Source organism: Rosa chinensis, chromosome 5, assembly GCF_002994745.2.
Source record: "Rosa chinensis cultivar Old Blush chromosome 5, RchiOBHm-V2, whole genome shotgun sequence".
In the NCBI taxonomy this organism is placed as follows: Eukaryota; Viridiplantae; Streptophyta; class Magnoliopsida; order Rosales; family Rosaceae; genus Rosa; species Rosa chinensis.
Window position 1 is genome coordinate 17,014,553 of NC_037092.1, and position 21,697 is coordinate 17,036,249.

At 36.8% G+C, this 21,697-nt stretch overlaps 1 protein-coding gene across 2 annotated transcripts; it reads right to left on the reverse strand.

Moving 5' to 3' along the window:
* Positions 1-40: 40 nt before the first annotated feature.
* On the reverse strand, positions 41-20,101 carry LOC112202895 (nuclear-pore anchor). Of its 2 annotated transcripts, none has more exons than XM_024343949.2 (48): positions 19,575-20,101; positions 19,268-19,414; positions 19,067-19,165; positions 18,436-18,564; positions 18,212-18,304; positions 18,040-18,105; positions 17,728-17,817; positions 17,567-17,644; positions 17,328-17,437; positions 16,464-16,584; positions 16,263-16,355; positions 15,915-15,963; positions 14,752-14,855; positions 14,434-14,502; positions 13,162-13,290; positions 12,945-13,049; positions 12,721-12,834; positions 12,476-12,554; positions 12,018-12,061; positions 11,857-11,930; positions 11,479-11,581; positions 11,223-11,357; positions 11,049-11,147; positions 10,939-10,980; positions 10,792-10,845; positions 10,409-10,588; positions 10,157-10,204; positions 9,374-9,424; positions 8,566-8,649; positions 8,416-8,490; positions 8,147-8,331; positions 7,951-8,053; positions 7,440-7,556; positions 7,237-7,329; positions 6,973-7,131; positions 6,801-6,854; positions 5,764-5,877; positions 5,538-5,615; positions 5,298-5,447; positions 4,247-4,318; positions 3,447-3,602; positions 3,302-3,355; positions 2,995-3,142; positions 2,806-2,873; positions 2,593-2,721; positions 2,340-2,444; positions 1,885-2,059; positions 41-1,748 (listed from the first exon to the last, which is right to left on the reverse strand). In XM_024343949.2, exons 1-48 carry the CDS (start codon positions 19,878-19,880, stop codon positions 361-363), a joined length of 6,318 nt encoding a protein of 2,105 aa, XP_024199717.1. In that variant the 5' UTR covers positions 19,881-20,101; the 3' UTR covers positions 41-360. The 2 variants fall into 2 exon arrangements, with proteins under 2 accessions (XP_024199717.1, XP_040362128.1); XM_040506194.1 differs by having other exon boundaries at positions 41-1,736; positions 19,575-20,100.
* Between the last annotated feature and the right edge of the window lie 1,596 nt (positions 20,102-21,697).

The window sequence follows — 21,697 nt, forward strand, 5'->3', positions numbered from 1 at the left end:
GCTAATTTATAGGAAAAAGTAATCGTGGAAAAATAGATCAAGAGCAAAGCCTGAATGGTTTGAGCTGTATGAATTGATGATAAAGATCAAAACCGTGATTTATCCGTTGAAATTTGAAGGGTACCACCTAAGCACAAGTATTTACATAATAGCTCATATCCTACTGAAACTCTTGTTCAAGAAAACTACCGTCGTACAAAAACTATAGTTTCACAGATGACAAAGATGCAACTGACTAATGAACATCTCCATCAGAATGTCTAAATCTTCATTTCTGTTCATTTAATAACGTAAGAAAAGAGAAACCCAGCCAAATAAGGGAGCAAAACTGCAATCAGTGCAACTTTGTTGTATTTAGTATTACACTTGATCACCAGATGTGGGGCCACGTCCACGGACAGGACGACGCACAGCACGTGCACGTCCACGCTGTGCTGGTCTTCCACGACCTCTAGTTGGGGTCGGAGGTACAACAATTGGTTGTCGTCCCTGTTGTCCACGCTGTCTTAGCTCAGCATTCCGCCTAGCTTGTTCAGTTATATTTATGGTGGTAGAGGAAGGAGAAACCTGCTTTGCCTCTTCTGCTTCAGTGGTGGCACTAGCACTGGCCTGTCTTGAACCACTAGCCTCTGTAGTAGTACTTGCAGAGGTACCCTCAGCGGTTATAGAGGCATCACCAGCTACAGAGGCAGCTTCAACAGTGAGGTCAGTCTCCATTGCAGTTTGATCGATACCATCATTTGACTTATCAGAGGCTTCAGCTGTCTCTTCAGGTACATCAACTTCATTATTTTTCTCTTCATTAAGAACTTCTGGAGAATTCACCTCACTAACATCCACAACAGAAGCGCCAGCAAGATCTTCATCATCAACCCTAGATGGTGAAGCTCTGGGTGTTGTAATAGGCTCCGACTGACCTTCCTCTATACCAGGACTGCCCATCGTTGTATCACCACCTTCAAGGTCTGATACATCAGGTGGAAGCTCTCCCTCTTCTCTGTCTCCCCCAACTCCACTGGACTGTCGGTTGTCAGGCTCCACCTGATTATCCTTTGCTCCATCATCGGGCACCATCTCTTTAACATCTGATCCATCCACATCTTCTTCCAAAACACTATTCTTGTCATGTTGTGATTCAGGTTGACTTGAACCATCAAATTGTTGTTCAATTGGCTCTTCAACCTTCACCGCGGTATTCTCAATCTCTTCCTTCTCAGCATCAACAGCACCTTCCTCATTTGAACCTTGAGGATTATCAGCATTAGAAGCTTCTTCTGTGGCTGGAACATTGCCAAGATTTTCCAATGAAGCAGGTGCTTGCCCTTCACTCTTTTGAGGAGATTCTGAACCTTTGGGCTTCTTTGACACAGGTGCTGCCACATCAGGACCAGTTTCCCCTTGGTTTATTGATTCCTCGTGAGACTCAAACTGAGATGAAGAAGCTTGACGTTTTCGAAACAGTGGTTGTGTCGAAGTAGCAACGCCCTGAACTTCGGCGTCAGTGGAAGCTGCATGTTTATTCAGAGTCTGAGCCCCTTCCGTCTCTGACATCTCTACATCACCTTGTGGTTCCTCAGGTCTTACAAGACGGGGCCGAACCAATTTCCTCCCTGTTTTACGAGGTTCAACGTTTCTTTTGGGAAAAGTGAACCTCCTTTCAGTTTCATCTGTTGCTTTGGATGGCATAACTGCCGTAGGAGTCATTGAGGATGCAAGGGTGGCTGCTGGAGCAGGAGCTGCATAATGCACATAGCAACGCAATTACTATCAATAAAGAACAGCAAAGAAAAGTAACTGACATTAAAAGAAAATTAAAAAAGAACAAAAGAAAAAGAACAGAAGCAGTTAGGATCATGAAAACAGTGCTTTAGTGAGGAAAAATACCAGAAGTAGCAGCTAATGAAGCATCTGCAACTGGAGTGTCTGCAGGAACACCACCAGCTCCAAGCTCATTCAAAGTTGAATGTGCTACCCTTTCATAATTTTCACAAACCAAGAAGTAAGCAGAGGCTCGATCATCCAGTATGGCTCCAGAAAGATGTTGAACAACTGAGGTACCCTGGAGATACGAGAAAACATGAAGATAGCGAATTAAGAATTAAGAAATATTAATTATACTTGAGAAGACAAAGGTATTCCATATAGACTTTCCACAACACCAAGCTGAGAGGAATATATATGGTTTATAGACATCGCATCCCCTACTTGTATTCCTAACACACTCCCTTAATTCCCAGCTTGAAAGACAAGTTCTAAGATTAATATTATTTTCTTCTCTGCTGATGGGAGGGTCAGCTGACTAAAGGAAACAGAAACAAGTTGGCAATATAAACCTTTACCTCAGGAAGACCATCTTTTGCATGCTTCAGCTTTTCCTGCTCATCTGAAAGCTGCCTGACAGCCAGCTTATGCTTCTCCAGCTCATTCTTGAAGATTATTTTGTCCTGATATTGGCAAAAATATCACATGCATTACTTCACAAGAAAAGTATATCGACTATGGATTTAAACTGCCACAGATGTATCATATGTCAGGAAATAATGGTTAGGACAAATGGTTAAGTTTAAAAAGTGTGAAACACACAAAAAAAACCTGCTCAATTTTATTAAGAGAATCCAATAAAGCATGCTCAGTCTTCTTGCGGTTTGCTTTCTCATTTCGTAGGTCCTCTTTCTGCCTCTCCATTGCCTCTTTCTGCCTCTCCATCATTTTTTGCAGTGTCTGGGTAAGTATGGTAGAGAAGTCAAATGAGCCAGAAGTACCAGAAGGAAAAATGTAAATATAAACAGGACTGTTAATTTCAACCTGAATTTTTTGGTCTCTCTCTTCTTTAAGGGCATGCTCCCCAGCAGGATCACCAGAAGATCGTTTCGCTAATACAAACAGCAAGAATTAGACATTAGGTTATCATGATTGTAAAAACGAGAAATGATTGGAGAACACATTAAAGAAAAAAGACTAATGTTTTTTTTATTTATTTTTTCATTTAACTACCTTGTTTTTCCTCCAACTGCCTTATAAGGTCATCCCTTTGCCTTTGAAGGTCGTCGCATTGCCTTTGAAGGTCGTCCTTTTGCCTTTGAAGATCCTCCTTTTGTCTTTGAAGATCCTCCTTTTCCTTTAAGCATGTCTCATACTTCCTCTGTGTTAGAAAGAATACCAAAATCAGCCAAAACAATAAAATTAGTTTAAAAGCATGCTCCACATGCCAAACCACAGTGATGAAGATACTAATAGATGATACTTTTTTGCTTTTTCTGAAAAGCATAACTGAAAAAGGACTTGTGAGAACTTTAAGAACCTTAAACTGAAGGCCAATCCTTCTTTGCTTCTCCACATCTGATTTTAAAATTGCCTGTGCAGGACGACCATCAGAAGGATATACATCATCCAAAGGCATGGAATGTTAACATCATCTGATTTTAAAGTAAGAAATTTGAGTTTACCTCTGCTGGCAACATGTCATTTATCCTCCTATCCCTCTCAGTCAGTTCCGATCTGAAGTTTGCAAGATCTTTTTCTAAAGACAAAACAATCTCCAGCTTCTCCGAAAGAAGTTTCTTGACTTCTTCTATATGAGAATCCTTCTCCTTCAATGTTACCTGGCAGACGCAAGTACAAATAATAAAGATGTAAACAAATAGTAAAAATGGTGGGCAAATTGTAACGAAGAATGAAATTGAAATGAAGTCAAGACACAAGATAACCTATATATGTCGCCTCTCTTTGACAAATAAATGATTAAAACAAAAGCACCAAAAGGGAACCCCAAAAAAAAAAATTGGAATTTGAGCCCTGAAGTAATCACAGAATAATGTAACCAAAAAAATTAAAAAATAATCACAGAATGAACATTGACAACTTGAATTGTTAATTTTAGAAGAAACGACGTTCTATTCCAAAATAAAGAAATATAACACCTTTTGGACCAGCAGTACACAGAAACACAAATGAAAGCAAAGCGGATGATCAGTTTACACGAACTATTCACCAACAGATGCAAGGAAAAACTAAACTCACACAACAGAACCCATGACCCAACTAAATAACAACCATTTGGATTGTTGAACATTTGTTGCAGATACCTAGCAATATCTGCTTTAAATAGTACTGTAGTAGTATAGCCGTAGTTCTCAGTTACAGTGAAAATTGAAGAAAGTTAATAATGGCTAGCTGAGAACTAGGAAGGTTAAAAGCATTATTGTTCAAGTGATGATATGCATGTAAGTCTTACAGGGAAAAGTACCTGCATCTGCTGATGTTCAGCCTTTGTGCGATCATAATCTTCAACATCTATATTTCTATACCTTTCAAGTAACTTCAAGAAAGAGAATACATCAAAATGAGGAAAAATTTTGTTTAATATGCACATGCATGTACACGGAAGAAATATCCAATGACACGCTCTATAATAAACCAGAAAAAAAAAATGACAGGTCCTACAATTCAAGTGGTATCATGGTCAACATAAGGGTCTGTGCCCAGCCTAGACTCAATTGGTCCTTACCAGACACATACAAACCCGTGGCATGGTGTAAATGGTTGTCTTAGCAGAAATAAAGTGCTAATATTTGGCTCTGATGACATGGGTCTACACTGCTTTGGTGAAAAATAAATTCATTTGTATACTAATTGGATTGAGCAAGCATTGGATTTAGATCATATGGTTTTTGGAATGAGCTGAAAGCCTAGATGATGGATCAAGTCAGGATGTACAATGTCACTGCAAACTATGTTAAAGACCTTTTCTAAGTACTGAAAATTCCACACCATATTATATGGAATATCGTAATACAATATTTCCAAAGCATACATATAAATATAAATATATATATATATATAAGCATTTTGGACATTGAATTGTTGACACAAGGGTTATAGTTTAACATCAATAGGCCTATCATCTTGACCGGTCAATGCCCCATTATGGACTGGACCATACCTATTTATGCAAGGAAGATACTTGACTGCTCACCCGCAGGCGGTATTGCTGCTTACTGGGTGAGCTGGCCAAATCATATTTTAACAACCTCTCAGAATAAATTTAACTGAAAAACCCAATGAACCACCACCAAACATATCCCATCCCATCCCAACCCTACCTTTCACTGATAATGCAGCACCCGACAGTAAAAAGGAGAGAGAAAAATAAAAACAGATGTTGATAGTTGATTGGGCAAGCTCACCCAATAAGCAGCAATAGCTGGCATATAGGTGAGCAGCATGTCTTATCCTTTAGGCAATTAAAAGATGAACATGCAAAGGGAGATGGAGAGAAAGCTGTCCAAGATCAATACCTCACTGAGCCTCTTTTCCAAGTGATCTTTCTCCATCTTTTGCATTTCAATGTCTTTTTTACATGCCTCCACCTCAATCTGTCTATCCCTTAACAGCCTCTCTAGGTTGTGACGCTCAACACTAGCCTTTTGTGATATTTCATGCAATTTCTATAATCAAAGTAAGATGTAATGTAGAGTAAGAATCATCAGTGAGCAATATCCATATGGAAGAAATATCCACAAAGACTTCGATGATACCTGGCATTCCTCAAAATTGTGCTTATTTTCTTCTCTCAGTTGGATATTACTTTCGCGGAGCAAGTTTATTTCTCTAACCTGACAAAAAATAAAATAAAAAAACATTTCCACCAGCGCAGCGGTTACAAGGGATGAAGGTAATAACGTAGGATTTAGAGTTTGAGGTCCACATAAGTGTCCAAAGAACCTCCGACCCAAAAGAAGGTGTCAAATGAACATTACTAACCTGTAGTTGTAAGGATTTTAGTTCCTCCTCTGAGAACAACATTGACCTTGAACTTGCACGCTCAGCACGAAGTGATGCTTGGGCTGTTTCTGAAGCCTTGAGGGCACTCTCAAGCTAGAAAGCAATTGTAAAAATTAACCATTATAAAACAGCATATGGAATTGAACAACCATTAGGAAAGATATATCAAAATCGACAAAATATCCGCAGATATATATATATATATATGTAAAAGATGATATGTGCGTTTAAAATAAAAACAAAATGTATTCACTCGAGCAAGTTATTCATAGAAAAACTCCTACTGTTAAGAAATTAGGAATTAGACATTAAGAAATTCAATAGAAACATTGAAATTAATAACCTGTAACTTTAACATTCTGTTTTCTTATAACCAGCAAAACACAGACCATGGCAATAGTAATAGAAGAAAACACCCAATATAGCACCAAAACATAAAAACAGAACACCCACTAGTGTATTATAAGACTCTAAGCGAATTTTTCAAAAATAAATTAGAAGACAACAATTAGAACAAAGGGATAAAACCAATGACCTCAAGGGGCCAACAGGTAAATTAGAAGACACAACAAATACATCATTTGATTCAGCCATAAATTGCAACTTGTTCGGAAATCGTAAACTTGATCTTTTTGTGAGGCATCATTTATTGAACAAAATAAGTCTGTCTAGCAGGCAGATTATAAATAGGAACTAGCACATATAACGCTCCACATTAATGCAACTGTTTTTGGATGGTATCTCCACCAGGACATGTGGATCATTGTGTTATTCGAACATTAATTATTATATGGAATGGTTGATGAAAATATTGGTGATTCCTTACTTGTTTTCAACAGTGTGATTTGATCTACTCTATGCATTTAGAACTTTTGAGCTCAAGATCATCACTGGTAGAACTTCGTCCATTAATATTTACAGTCACTGGTTGTTGGATAAAAATTAATGGTAGAACATAAATGAATATGTGATAAAGTACAGCAAGAGAGAGAGAGAGAGGAACAAAAAATCCTTACTTGTGATTGCAATCTTAGTTTTTCTTGTTTCAATAAGGATATCTCTGTCTCTGCCTGTTAAGTTGAAACAATAAGAAAGTCAGACAACACTATATATGCCTACACATCTGAATAGTGAGTCCAGAGTGTGTGTCAGAGAAAAGAGTGATAATAGCAGGGAAAGAGAACTTACAATCTCTTTTGTACGTCGAAGATAACTTATCACAGTTTGTAAACCAGCATCACCTGAAGTATCTGCTCCAGTGCTTCCAGAAGTTGTTCCAAATGAACCACGATCTCTCTCGGCCAATTGAATGTGCACAGCCTCCAGTTGACCATGCAGTATTTTATTCTGCAAACAAATATGAGATTGAGATTTTAGAACCATAAGAATCATAGCACAAAATCTAAAGCACAAAAGGCAAATCCAAAAAGAAATGGACAGGGTGCAAATCACCTGTTCATTGATTTCATTGTACTTCTTCTCAGCAATACTAGCGGATTCCTCTAACATTGCCTTATCAACTTCCCACCTGGACTTTAGTTCATCCTGTAAATTTCAGAACAGGTAAGAAGTCTTGTAAACATGAAAAGAGAAGAAGTTACAAATAAACAAAATTTACAACAAACCATAGGTCACATGAAAAGAGTAGAAGTTACATTTTCACTTTTGAGTGCATCATCCAATTTACGCAACTCTGATGCTTCCTGCTGAAGCACAGCCAAAGCTTGTGATGTTTTAGTCAACTCCTGTATTGTCTCTGACTGAAGGATGACCTGCGAAGTTAAGAATTATAAATTAGCCAAAATTGAATGTGATATATAACTACATAAGAGAGTGGCCACATATGCCCAGGTCACAATCTTATGCCCCACCATCTACTGAAATGAGAGAAGACGCTGTTTAATTTGGATTTTCACAACAATGTACAGTTGACCCAAAAAAATCAACTGGAAAGCCCACTATTAAACTCCTCCCTGAAGTCTTAAAAGACTTGCTACCAAGAGAACCCAAAGCTGGATAGGACAGACCCCTGTTTGACAAGGTGAACCATTCACTATCCTTCAGCTTGGATCTTCGGTACAGAAAACCATTTGTCAATTCAGATTGTCTCAGACCACTAAACCCAGATTATGAAAGAGAAAAAATATACATCTACATGCCAATTACCTGTCTTTCATAATTAGCCTGTGCAGTGCGCCATCGCTGATGTTCTTTCTCCAAGTCTTCCTTCAAAGTAGAAACCTGAATCTCCAGGGCAGCAGTTTGAGAACTACAAAGGAAAAGAAAAGAACAAAAAAGAACTTTAGATGAGACAGCAAACTGAATTATTGAATGCATAACAGAAAGAATATAAGAAACTTACGTTTTTGCTGTGGTTTCTTCCTTTAGGCTTGAAATTTCTGCTAAAGCAGAGAATAGAGCTTCTTCCTTCCCTGCTGCTGCAGAAGCCACTTCTTGGGACTTCAACATAATCTCATTTTCAAGTTCAGAGACCCTCTCTCTCAAAGAGAGTAATTCAGCATCTCGAGATTTCTTCAGTTTTTCAGCCTGCAGAGTTTTAGATCATAAGCCAACGTAAACAAACTAGATTTGACTAATCAGTCGCTAAAATTAAAAGTAAGGCAGCAGTACCTCAATCTTGAAGTTTTCATGTGCAAATTCCATCTGTTTCAATGCATCCTCATTTACCTGAGCTATACTCTTATACTGCATATTAAAATGACATTAATATTAAGTTCAGTCAGTATTAAGATATTAAGCACATCAAGGAGAAGTCAGAACCTGTAGCATGTGATCTTTAGTAGCCTGCATTTCATCTTTCAAATTCTTAATCTCATCCTTTGCAGCACGTAATGCCAACATAGCCTACCAAGTTCAACCAAGTCAATGTCAGACATCAATCACATAATAAATGTATCTGCAAATTAGATACAGTAGCTCCCAAAATAAATAAGCCAATCACTACATAAAATCAAAGAAAAAGAAAAAAGCAGTATCTTTTTATGTCTACAAAACAAAACATAGGACTACAGATTGAAATTTGAAAGACAACCATGGGAAATGCATTTTAAGGGCTTCACAATGATAATACAACCCTTCATAATCCATATTTTGATTCAGCGGAAAGTTAAATGAAAATATGATTGAAGTAATTGACACAAATGCGAAAAGTAGAGAAAAAAATTGTGTCAATCACCAAGTGATTGGTTGATGAATGGGAAATCAAATCTTTTTTAGTTCATTCTTGTTTTTTCTTTTAACGAAAAAGAACTCTTGTTGCGATTGAAACACAGTGAAACTTCGTTTTGTAAATTCCAGAATAAACCAAGCATTCGGGACATGCCACAAGTAATACCCGAGAGGTCAATAACAAAATAAATATACCAAAATGTTTATATCAATGGAAAATGGACAGTATGGATTTCATTGAAGTTGTAGAAACATCAATCTTGATACACAAAGAAGACAGAGCAATACATGATATAACAGGTAGAAAATCTAGTAATCTCAATCTCAAACAAATAGCCAGGAAAATTTCAACACAACTAAGCAACAGTCAACAAATGAAAGGTACATGAACAAAACTGACCTCATTGCCTGTCAAAGAAGCAGATCCACTCCCACCGTCAATCTCAACAACCTGCATCAGTAGACAAAGACATGGGGAATTGAATCAAACTATCTTCAAGTCCATTATCTAAAACATTCTTGAACCATAATCATCTTGAAATGCACTAATCATCAGTTCACGACCAGGGATTTGATGTTATTATCATGTGTTACTCTAAAGAGATTTTAGAAACTCATCCCCTGCTTTCCTTTTCTTTTCTTTTTTTTCATAGTGGAAGTTATAGGTTTTCAAGTTTGTCCACAGTGGCCTTATTTTGTACAAAATTACAAAGACTGCCACTACGGTTGAGCTACCAAAAGATTGTACCATTCTGCATTGAACAATATTTTGTCCCCTCAATCACAAAACTGAGACTCATAATCCAGTCTAAAATATTTAGGAAACGAGGACCAATATCTAAAATCCAATGATATTACCAAATATCCACATACAACTAACAAATGTGGTATCCAGTTCAAGTCATTCCCAACAGAAGACCAGTTTCAGCATAATGTACAGATGACCAGTTGACCACAATAAAAAAAAATTATAAAAAAAAATGGAATTACAACCAGTTTGATTCTAGAAAATATAATAAAAGTGCACTGTAGAGAAATACTAACGTGCAAAAGAGTGACATAACTCTTTCAACAGCATATAAATCCGAAACAAAAATAATACAACAAAAATGAGTGCACCATAATTCTTGATCAAATAATTTCACATGGGAGGTGTTACGGCATTGTTTATGAGAAGCTATACCTGGATATCTGAGGATGAACTCTTTTTCTCCAGATCAGACAGTCTGGCCTGTGTACAACAACAAAATATTGTGAATAAAGAGTAAATAAAGGCCAAGCAAAAATAATAAAATACCTTAACAGAATTAAAGAAAGAAAAATATTACAGATAAGTGTGGTTGGTGATTGTTCGGATTTATTTAATATAAACAAAATAATATTGAAACTTTCAAAAAGAATTGAGATATAAAAAAATTAAAAAAACAAAAAGGACCTCAGCTACAGCAGCTCTACTCTCAGCAGATGCAGCAGCATGAAGTGCATTAGACAAATCTTTTCTCATTTCTTCAACCTGTTTGACGGCATTTTTTATGGTCTGATCGCGGTCAAGTGCAAGAGTGAGAGCATTATTTTTCTCTTCTTGCAATTCTCTTTTAGCATCAGCCCACTCCCTCTGACAAGGAAATCATAATTTCAAGTTGTTAACACCCAAACAACAATCCTTTGAATCTCAATAATATGGTTCCAATTCAAAAGAGTAATAACATAAATTCAAAACAACAATAACACAGTTCAATTGATCAACCAGGACGCATAAAAAACTTATGGACCAACACTAAGCACTCTGCACATAAAGAATACCAAAGAAATGCACACCTCTTTTTGTTCTGTATACTCTTCTTGTTTTCTCCTCTCGGCAGCTCTTGCCTCCTGTAGTCGAATGAAGATACAAAATTAAAAACAGAATGACATGCAATTATAAAAACGAACATGCAATTATAAGAACACAAGTGAGAAAAGTACCTCGCGAACTTGCTGGGTACTCTGAATAGTGTCCAAACTAGCCTGTAAAAACTAATGTCAGCATATAAACAGCATTACTGAAAAGCAAATTCGATGGCAAGAATCCCTACCTGCAGTCTATAAACCCTCTCTGACAAATTATGAACTTCATCCGAAGCTCTCTTCTCAGCATGTTGCAGCATTTCCTTCTCTTGCTTCAAAAGAGACACCTGTAGTGAAACAGAATATAATGCGAGTATTGTCAAAGTTACGCTAAGCTTCAGAGATTAAGTCAATAAGGTTACCTCCATAGTCAACTTCCTAGAAAGCTCCTCAGCAGTTTGCACGGACTCAGAACCTTCACGCAGCTTCCGCTGGTAGTCAACTATTAACTGAGAGAACTCAATGTTCCTTGCTAATACACCATTTGTTTCGTTCCTCTGATAGTTTATGCATTACAAGCAAAAAAGGAAAGATTAACAACAAGAGAATCATCACTCAACCCACCGCATAGCTATTGTCGAAACACATAATAGACAACATTCCAGCAAAAAATATCACCTGAAGCTCAAATTCTTTCATAAAGCTCTCAAGTTTCTCTCTAGCAATATTCGCTTCAGAAGCGAATTTGTCACGCTCTGACCGCAATGATATTATCTCACTCCTACCATAAAATACCAGATATCGTTCAATAAGCAACCAGGAATATGGAGTTGACATGGCTTAAACAAACTACCAGAAAAGGAGGGAAAAAGAAGGCAACCACCAAGACTATGACTATGATTATTTAGCAAAAGATCTACAAGATATCAAGACGTACGAACATACTGGAGTGCAGATATCCAAAAAAAAAAAAAATCATATGACACAATTATATGGCCATTCACTCAGTGCCATATATCTGAGGCAAGGTCGGATGGGTAACATCAGAATGTTTACCTGATCTTCGCTAGATCTTCTTCCAGACATTTCACTCGTACTGCAGCATGGTCTTGGGCCTTTCTGCTAGCTTCCTACAATATTTCATAATTTGTATTACAGAATAACAACAATATCAAACAGAAAAGGGTGCTCATTACTTAGATAATGTCAATTCATACCTGAGAACTCTCAAGTAGATGCCTAACATCACTTCTTCTTTCCTCTGCAAACAGAAAGTTGAGCAAATAGAAGAGGTCAAGAAGTGGGCTACACTCAGCAATCACTTTATTTGAATAGGTGGGCGTGACTGTGAGGTTCTGGAGTTTCCCCACATCTGAGCCCCCGAAAAATCCCCTAACAGGAAGTTGAAACCCATTTCTATAACTGAAAAGATTAAGACACCTAAACCTACATACTTCAACCGTCCATCCTGATTAAAATTCTGTTTTCAGAACTGGACCGAACTTGATACATTTTAAAATTTAGCAACCACAATCATTCATCAGATCTTGAATCTGAAGAAGATAGTGACACCTTTTTGTCATATGGTTTTGAAAAATACCCATAGGTAGATGTGTGTGTGTTGTGTTTTTTTTTTTTTTTTTTTTTTTGGGGGGGGAGAGGGAGAGAGAGAGACCTGGAGCAGCCTCTATTAAATGGGGACCAGACGAACGAAGTTTATGCTCCTCTTCATACAACCTTTTGTACATTGCGACCTGAGAAGAAGTTAGGATTTAAAGATGAGGAGTCAGAGCAGAGCAATTATTTCATCCCCACCACACTGTAATCCACACAATATAAGGTAAAGAAGAAAAAAAACAGCAATGATAAAAACAAGATGACATGAGTGCTTGCTCTTCAGAGGGATTCACTAGGGCTTACAGAGGTGTGAAGGGATTCAATCATTTGCCCTTGCTCTTCAGCTCTTTGTAATACAGCCTCAACTCTAGAAGCAGCTTCCTCAGTATGCTTCTTGAGCTCCTTTTCAAAATTTTCCTGGAATTCCAAGATACAGACACATGCATCATATAGTTTTCAAGTCAAAGATGGTACTAAAGAACAAGCTCCATAATGAATTAATTAGTCGTGGAAATGTTCAAACCAACCTTGAACTCCTTTTCCCTATTTTCAAGCTGGTCAGAAAGATTGCGAACAAGACTCCTGAGCTGGGCATTCTGCTGAACCAGACCATTTATGTCCTTGAAGGTCAACTGTTTCATTTTAAAATCCAAAATACCACTAATAAATAAACATCCAACAATACAGGAAAAAAGAAGAGAACTTAAAAGACCCATGCTGAAGAAAAATAAGAAGTCAGCTTACAAGATGTTCAGATATGACTTTTTCAGCATCAGATTCCGAGTGCACCACAACAGCATTGTCATAACTATCATGACCCGAAGATGCACCACGAAGCTGTATATCTCGACATTCTTTCAAAAGGACTGCCACCTACAAGTAATCACCCAGCAAGTTGAGATAGATTCATCAAAGCAATAAAAAGACAAGATGTTTTAACCCAACATTCATAATATACCCTTTAAAGCAAGATTTCACGGCCCAGGTGAAAATTACCCGACAATGACACAAATATAGGCATACAAGTTAAGGTCAGTACAATACTTAAACATTGAGTTAAAACATGTATATATGCATAGTTATACACACAACACTTCTTGAGATTCAAAAATAAAAGAGTGCCCATCTCCATCTATAGAGAAAAGACTGTTCAGTCAATCATGGAGATGAATGGCATGGACATGGAGACAAAAGTTCTACTAAAAGTATAAACTTGATCCAGGAATCAGCAAAACCAGGGTCATAGAGAACTATTAGCAGTTGAAGGAGGGTAAAAAAATGAAAAGAGGAACTGAGAGAAAGCCCCTACAATGACATATATAGCACATTTTGTGGGGTCAATGGTGCCATGACCTCAATGTTTGTCTGCTTATTTACAAAATCCCATGCAATGTCATCAATGAAAATGTCGGCACTAGACACACAAGTTTGTATAATAACACATTGGCAAGTGTGCTTAACATGTATTACTAACAATAAAGTCACTGAATACCTTTGAATAAAAATCTATGAAAGCAAAGCATGGTATGTGCATAAACAGGGAATTATTGATAACCCTTCCAAAAGAAAAAAAAACTATACTCTTTTGCACTGATATGTGTATGCAACTACTAAAATATCATTGCAGTGTTGAACTTATTATATAAAGAGTTCTTATTAAAATATTGACTACAATAAGTTATAGTGTTCGACAATTGCAGTGTTGAACTTCAGATTTCTTTTTGTAACTAACATGAAAGTATCATATGGAGATGAAAACTAATACCAGGAAGTAAGACCAAATGATATAATAGTTTTCTGTAATTATCCAGTATGAAACTGAAGGTGGTACCTAATACGTTTCACAGTTTCATGATCACATTACATGGTGGATTGGACAAAAAGAGCTGGTAAGAGGTAGTTCAAAAATGAATGGTGGTAAAATTGATTAACAGCAAGATAACATTACCAAGATGCACCAAATTAAAGAATCAATAACCTATCCATACAAATCATTACTTGATATTATTCTATTACCTCTCTCTGAAGATCAGCAATCTCTTTTTGAGCAAAGGAGTAGTCACGTTCATGCCTCCTTATGTCAGCCTGGAAACCAAATGCATAAGCAAACATGGTAGACAACAGGTAGTCAATTAATTCCTTACTCAGATGTACCCAACGGCACTTGGGTCTAAATCCAACAACGTAGAATAACGAGACAAATAGACTCATTTCAACGGCCTCATTATTCTCCACCCTTGGATCTAAATCCAAGAGCAGTTGTGCACAACTGAGTAAGGAACTAATTGACTACCTGAACAGAACTGTATACAAAATAGTGACATTAAAATAAACCTTCAACTCCGTGATCATTCTCTCTAAGTATTCTTGTTCAGAAACTGAGTCCTGCAACTTCTGGTTGATCATAGAATATGCCTCGGCCATTCTCTCATGTTCCACTGCATATGACTATATTAGTGAAACAAATAATATATCACGAACCACAAGTTCAATGCGACTGCAATCACCAACTTTTTATGGAAAACAAAAATTTAATGGTTTATTTTCCAAACAAATAAAAAGAAATACTTGCAACCACTTAATAAGAGCAGCCAATATTGGCCAGAAACAAGCACATACAATGTTGAACTTTTGGACCAAAAGCAATATTGGCCAGAAACAAGCACATACAATGTCGAACGTTTGGACCAAAAGCTCCACGTCTCTTATTACTTCTGTTAGTATATATTAGTATCATACCCATTGTACATATTTTTCAAAAGACATGCATCTTACTTTTCAGCAGATACAGAAAAGTGTTTGTAGTATTGAATCAAAACGTCGTGTACATGTATTATTATGTATTTAGTTATTAACACATTAGAATGAAGAAATTAATTCATTAATGAGCTAAATTATGCCAAACTTTTCCATAAACTGCTATCAGTTATCAAAGAGTTAAATGATGGGGAAAGGTGTCAAATTACTACAGAAAATCTCATTACAATAGGATTCAAAAAAAAAAATATATATATATATATATATATTGATTGGCGAGACAATAAAAAACAATCTATGCCTCTTTTTCTGCCTATTCGGCACTGAAGAACCCATCAGACTCTAGAATACAGAGGAACACCTAATTTTCAGATACCATATAGAGCCCCCATCAAACATCACAAGTCCTCATCATGTTTCTTTTGATGAAAAACAAACTTTTATTAACATAAAGAAAGAAATATAAGTCAAGGTGCAGTTTGATTAACTATTAAAACTTAAAACATAAATGAAAACTCCAATCCAAAAATAAGAAAACTTTTAAGTCCTCACCATGCAGTAGACATCTTTAACGGTTCTAAATAAGTTAAGTTATTTCATATTTGAAATAGAATATATACATGTCTGAATCCTTGAGAGTAGTTAAAAAATTAAAAATCAAGAATATCAATGATAAAACATGAAGCTTCCGAAATAAGAATATACCACAAACAAGATAGAATTGATTTGTAAAAAAATACCTCTTTCATCCATGATGACTTCAGCTTTCTCTTCTATTTCATATAGAACCTGCAAAACCATAATAAAACCTAAGAATTCTGCCTCACAAAAAATAGAAAAATAAAAATATTGCTACAACTCTACGATCAAGAGTTTCCAGTATAACTCAATCTAAGACCAAAAGTAACATTCAGAAAGTACTTAACAATCATTTTATAACATAAAAAGAAGTAAGAAAACAAGTACAGATGTCATAAGATTTTTTTTTTTTTTTAAAAGACAATTATTGATAAAGAAGTACGAAAACAAGTACACATGTCATAAGATGATCGACCAAAACCTAAAATAAGTTGCAATTTAGATCATACCCGTTGCAAGATTGCCTCAGATTCCTTCCTTCCCAACTGCTCATGACGCAAGGCATCGACCGCCTCTTGGTACTTCGCATACATTTTTGCAAGCTATTTAAAGAAGCAGATATAAAAGAAAAGGGAAGAAGGTAATAAGAATTAGCAACCAAGATTGATGACAAAATATGACTAACACCAGTAGTAAATATAGCTACTCACACTCCACCCGTCGCGTAAAAGGGACGCTGCTAATGCTGTTCCTGAAACACCAACAGGAATCTTCGGCACCACCGCACGATCAACCTCAGCCATGTCAGTAGATTCTAATGAATTCAACCACCTGCAACATAGAACTCAACTCATATTAATAGAATTATAAAAAATATAATTTGTCCAGCAAAAATATAAATGTCAAAAAGTTACACAAATCTCCTCCATTTGTTGAATACTAAACTGGAAATGATCGTGAGCAGTAAAGCTCAAGTTCGTTGACATGGAACCATAAAGCAAGCATAAAAGACAATTTGTATTACATGTACCGAAGGAAACAAAGCTGAAGGCATTATGATTTGTTTATAAATAAGAAAAAAAAAACTGAAAATATATAATCATATCTTTCCGTGCCATGGCCATTAATCTGCATACGCATTGCTTAAAACTAATAACTGATCTGAGCTAGTTTTTTCAACCACATGTCCAGGCAATCAATATCCCAGTGTTCACGCAGTTTCATGTAAATACAGTATTCATTAGCTTGACAAATTTGCAATCAGCGGATGGTCATTTAAGATGAAAATAAAAAAGCAAGTTTATAAGTTTCACCAAATACTGGATGAAAAATATAGAGAGGGAACCATGACCCATCAACCAACAACAAGTATATTCTATGTTTACAAAAGACATTAATACATTTCAACAGAATAAATTTATACTCTTGAGAATGTTCTCAGTGATACACCAGAAGAGGTATAAACTTCAGTAAATCATTCAGAAAGTTCAGTGATCAATTTCTGCACACCACAACAGTAGACTAAAAGAGGCCTAATAAAAGTGCATTTTAAATAGAATAAAAGAGGAACATACATTTCCTGACCAGAACTATTAAGTGGGAGAAGACTCAGCTCATTTGCTTTCCTGCTAGTTTCAATTTCTGCTTCGCACTTCTCAAGTTTTGTCTTCAGATCTGCAGCCTCCTATAATCATATCACAGGAGGGAAAAAAAAATATATAGCATGTTATTAAAATAAAAATGTCGTAAACTAGTGAAGAGAGGGAGAAAGAAACATTTTCACCTCTTCAAATTGAAAACACATCATATCTACCTTTTCAAATTGATTTCTTGCAGACACTTCCCCTTCAAGTCTCTCCTTGTAATCATTTTCAACTTGACTCAAATGCGTCTGCATGATAGTACATATAAAAGAATTACAACCGAAACTCAATAAAGAAGGGACATTAAAACGGTAGGACTGTAAATTTTCACCTCCAGAGCTTTGATCACGCCCTCAAGCTCTCCCGCCTTTTTGGACCATTCCTCTGAACTTTCCTTATATAGTTCAACAAGCTTATTTGTCTGCAAAACTAGCAAAACTTCGCATTAAATATATAATAATAAGTAACTACAAAAAAAAAATTTTCAAACAACTATTCTTCCACAATCCTCTGAGATAATAGATAACAATCCAAATATTGTTGTAAACATCTCTATCTCTAATAACGATAAAAAATTCCTTACTCCAGTCAAGTATGTATTGTATAAAGACTTTAATATGGATGGAGATTTCAAGAAACTGACCGTTGAGAGTTCGGCATTTGATCTCTCTTCATTAGCTGCTGCAGTATCTTTCGATAAGCGTAGTTCCTACAAGTTTTGTACAAGTATGAATGAACCAGAAAACATCTGATGAGCCGTGCAAAAAAATAATTAATAATCTTAAGAGTGCCAAAATGGAATGTAAGAAACCCACCTCCTGCAAGGATGTCAGCTTTGCTTCTAGTTCCCTCACTCTTTCCTTGTTCCAATTTAAGGAGCTAGAACAGTCATTGAATTTCCGTTCAACCTGACAAAGTCAATAGGGTAAAATATTCCCAAGACAAAATATATAGATTTAGATAAGTTGTTTACATAGACATGCTTATATCAGATATGTAAATGCTGTGTATCCTTTTTAATATTGTAAAACATACTTACATCTGAAAGCTTAAAAGACATCTCTGCCTCAACATCGGCATGCGTTCTACGCAGCTTAATGAGACTGTCAACTTTGGCTGCTAACTCATCATTAAGCCAGACATTATGCCTCTCGATAAGTTCTTTCTCCTGCATGTTATCAGATTTGACACGGTAAGAACACTAATGCTCCAAGAGTCACATTTGTTTGATTCAACAACTAGTCATAGAGCAAGCAATTGCAAAAGCTATTTCAAGCAGCAACCTACGAACTATTTGTCAGTATCTTAAGCGTAACATTTAACATCTGTCCAGTGATGAGGAACCAGATGTTATTTAAAACTAAAAGGGTTCAATAGGACTAATCTTCTCTCTGCAAAACCTGCCTCTGGTACGGCCATAAAACTAGAGAAAAGGCAACGAAAGTCTGTGTGTGTTCATCTCCAGCAAATCTAGGTAAACTATATGTGGTAAAGATTGCCATTTACAATCAACCCTTTATTCTTAGGCAATTATAAAGACATCCTTTATTATTAAGCTTAATTACAACAACCTAAAATCAATGGCTCAGACATGCCATGGCAGGAAGACTGAACCAAATAGACCAAATGCATGTTATTACGTGATGAAAAGGTAGTTGCATTGAATTGACCTGTGAAAGATGAGTGCATGAATCCTTGGTGCGTGCTAACTCTGCCTCAGCTTCACTTAATCCGGCCTCCCTCTGGGCAGCATTCTCAGCCGACTTGACCTTCACCATCAGCAGAAAAGAAGTGAAAATGTCACTAAATGAATGGCAAATACATACGGCTTCATTGCTAAAATTGGAAAGAATGCAACTAACTAAGCTTACAATCTTCTCGAGATAAGACTGGATGGTGCAATTCTTTGCACTAATATCTTCATCCTTTTGCTCCACTATCTCCATTAACTGCCTCTTTGATTTGTGCAGCTCTGACACCTCCGTCTTCAACATCTCTATCTCACTATCTTTATTAATCTACACAAACCACCACCAACAAATAACCGAAAGCGAAATCAAAATCATTCTCAAACAGATATATAATTCTCAATAGAAATGCACAGCATTTAGTCACCGAAACCCTAAACCAGAGAAACCTCTACAATTACACAATTTGAAATAGAGGCATAGAACGTACGGATTGTAAATTGAGCTGGTACTTCTGAGACTGCACTTCGGCGAGCTCGGAGAGGCGCTCGTCGAACGAGGACTTGAGCTGCGCGAGTTCGGACTCGAGCTTGGAGTGTTCATCGGAGAGGGAGAGGTACTTCTGCTCGAGGAGAGAGCAGGTCTGCTCGGCGGTGATCGAAGCGGCGTCGTTCTGCGCCTTGACGGTGTCAAGCTCCGTGTAGAGGTTCCGGATAAACGCGTCGGCCTTCTCCGCCACCCAAGCGACGTCGTCTCGGTGGCCGGAGAACTCCTCGTCGGAGACGAAGAGCGGCATCGCGTGGGCGTATCGGCGATGCTAGGGTTATAGTTGTGCCCTAATTTTGGGACTATCGGTGAGATTTGGGACGTGAAATTGAGAGAAGTAGGGAAATGGGAGAAGGGGAGAGAGGGGAAATGAATTTGAAGGGAAGAGAGAAAGCCTTGAGGGCGTAGGATCGCCACTACCAGTGGTGTAATTATATGCGGGCGGGTTCGGGTTCAGGTTCAGGTTCAACACTCTCGGGTTGAAAATATTCGGCAGTAGCCCATTTATAATCCATTTAGGTCGAAGCCCATCTATATCAGGGCTGGTTTATTGGGCCCTGCACAAACCAACGAGTCCAACCTGTGGGCTTGGCGTGCCCGGCGGTATGGTGGAGTGGTACTTTGGGTGGCGCTGGGGTTTTGAGATGTTTATGGGGGAGGGGCACTACCAGTAACGTCATATGCTGACGATTCAGGTTTTTTACTAGGCCAGGATAAATTCTTCACGATTTGGATATTAGGTTTAGCTCTTTTGAGTTGAAAATATACGCAAGGAGGTGTGTGAGAAACGATATTTTCAATTTCTTTTCTCATTTTATTTATTATCTAATTTCAAACGATCACTACTAGAATAATACTAATACATGTCAGTCCTTAACCGATGTTAAGAAAAAAAAAATTATGATGTCTTAGTGGGTGATGTTAAAAATCATGAAAACTCAAACATCGGTTGGTAACTGATGTCTAAGTTATAATGAGACATCGGATATATGTTCAAATTCGATGTAAAAACGTTATTCTGATCACTATTTTTGTATGTTTAGCTATTGTCAAACCTTCATATTTTTGCAATAAAGAATGTTTTATGAAATATAAGTCCGACATCACAATTATCCATTTCAACATCGTTATTGATTTTAGAAACGATGTCTGATAATGTTCTACACATCGGTTCCTTTTAACTTTTTCTTATGGTTCATGAGCTTTTCGCGTGTTTGCTACATAATGTTCCACTATAAATTCAATCTACATTCTTTAGTATAAGTTGAACCGATATAGTTACTCACTTTAACATCTGTTCTTGAAGAAGAACGATGTCCAATGCTATGTCGAACATCGGTTTCTTCTATGTTTCGAAGTCTATTCTTTAAATAAACATCAGTTCTTTAGTCTGTATCGATGTCCATGGTAATACTAGACATCGGTCAATATTTAACAGTTCAATGTGCAGTGGTTCTTGTTACATCGGTTCTAACTAATGAAACATAGATTTTTGTTTAGTAACTAATGTATTTTCTCTTTCTTGACATCGATTTTTGTTTTCAAACTGATGTACTATCTCTTTCCTGACATCAGTTTTGTCATTATAAACTGTTTGTCTGATATATATATATATATATATATATCATCATCATCATCATCATCATCATTTCCTTTTGATGAGCATGATGTCTACAAACTTTGTAGTTGGTACAAGAAAGTTGATCCATAAATAACAATATGAAATTCAAATTTAATTTAAATATTAGGAAATTGCATTCATTTCTATCCAAAATTAGAGCCGTGAATATATAATTTGAAAAGTTTTGCAGAATAAACCCTAACATACTTCAAGACTAATACCACTACTGCAATACTGCATGCAGTTTTGTTCCACTACTGCAATATTGCATGCTGTTTTGTTCACAGTTGTTGTAATCACTACATCTAATACAAAATGGTCAGCAAAAGCTAGCCTCATATTGCTTGTCAAGATCTATAGCAAAGTCTGCAAGTAATCAGCCACTTCAATGCGCACCTCGTCAAGTTGCTCTTGGGTATATTGTATCAAACTCTTTGCCGCCCACT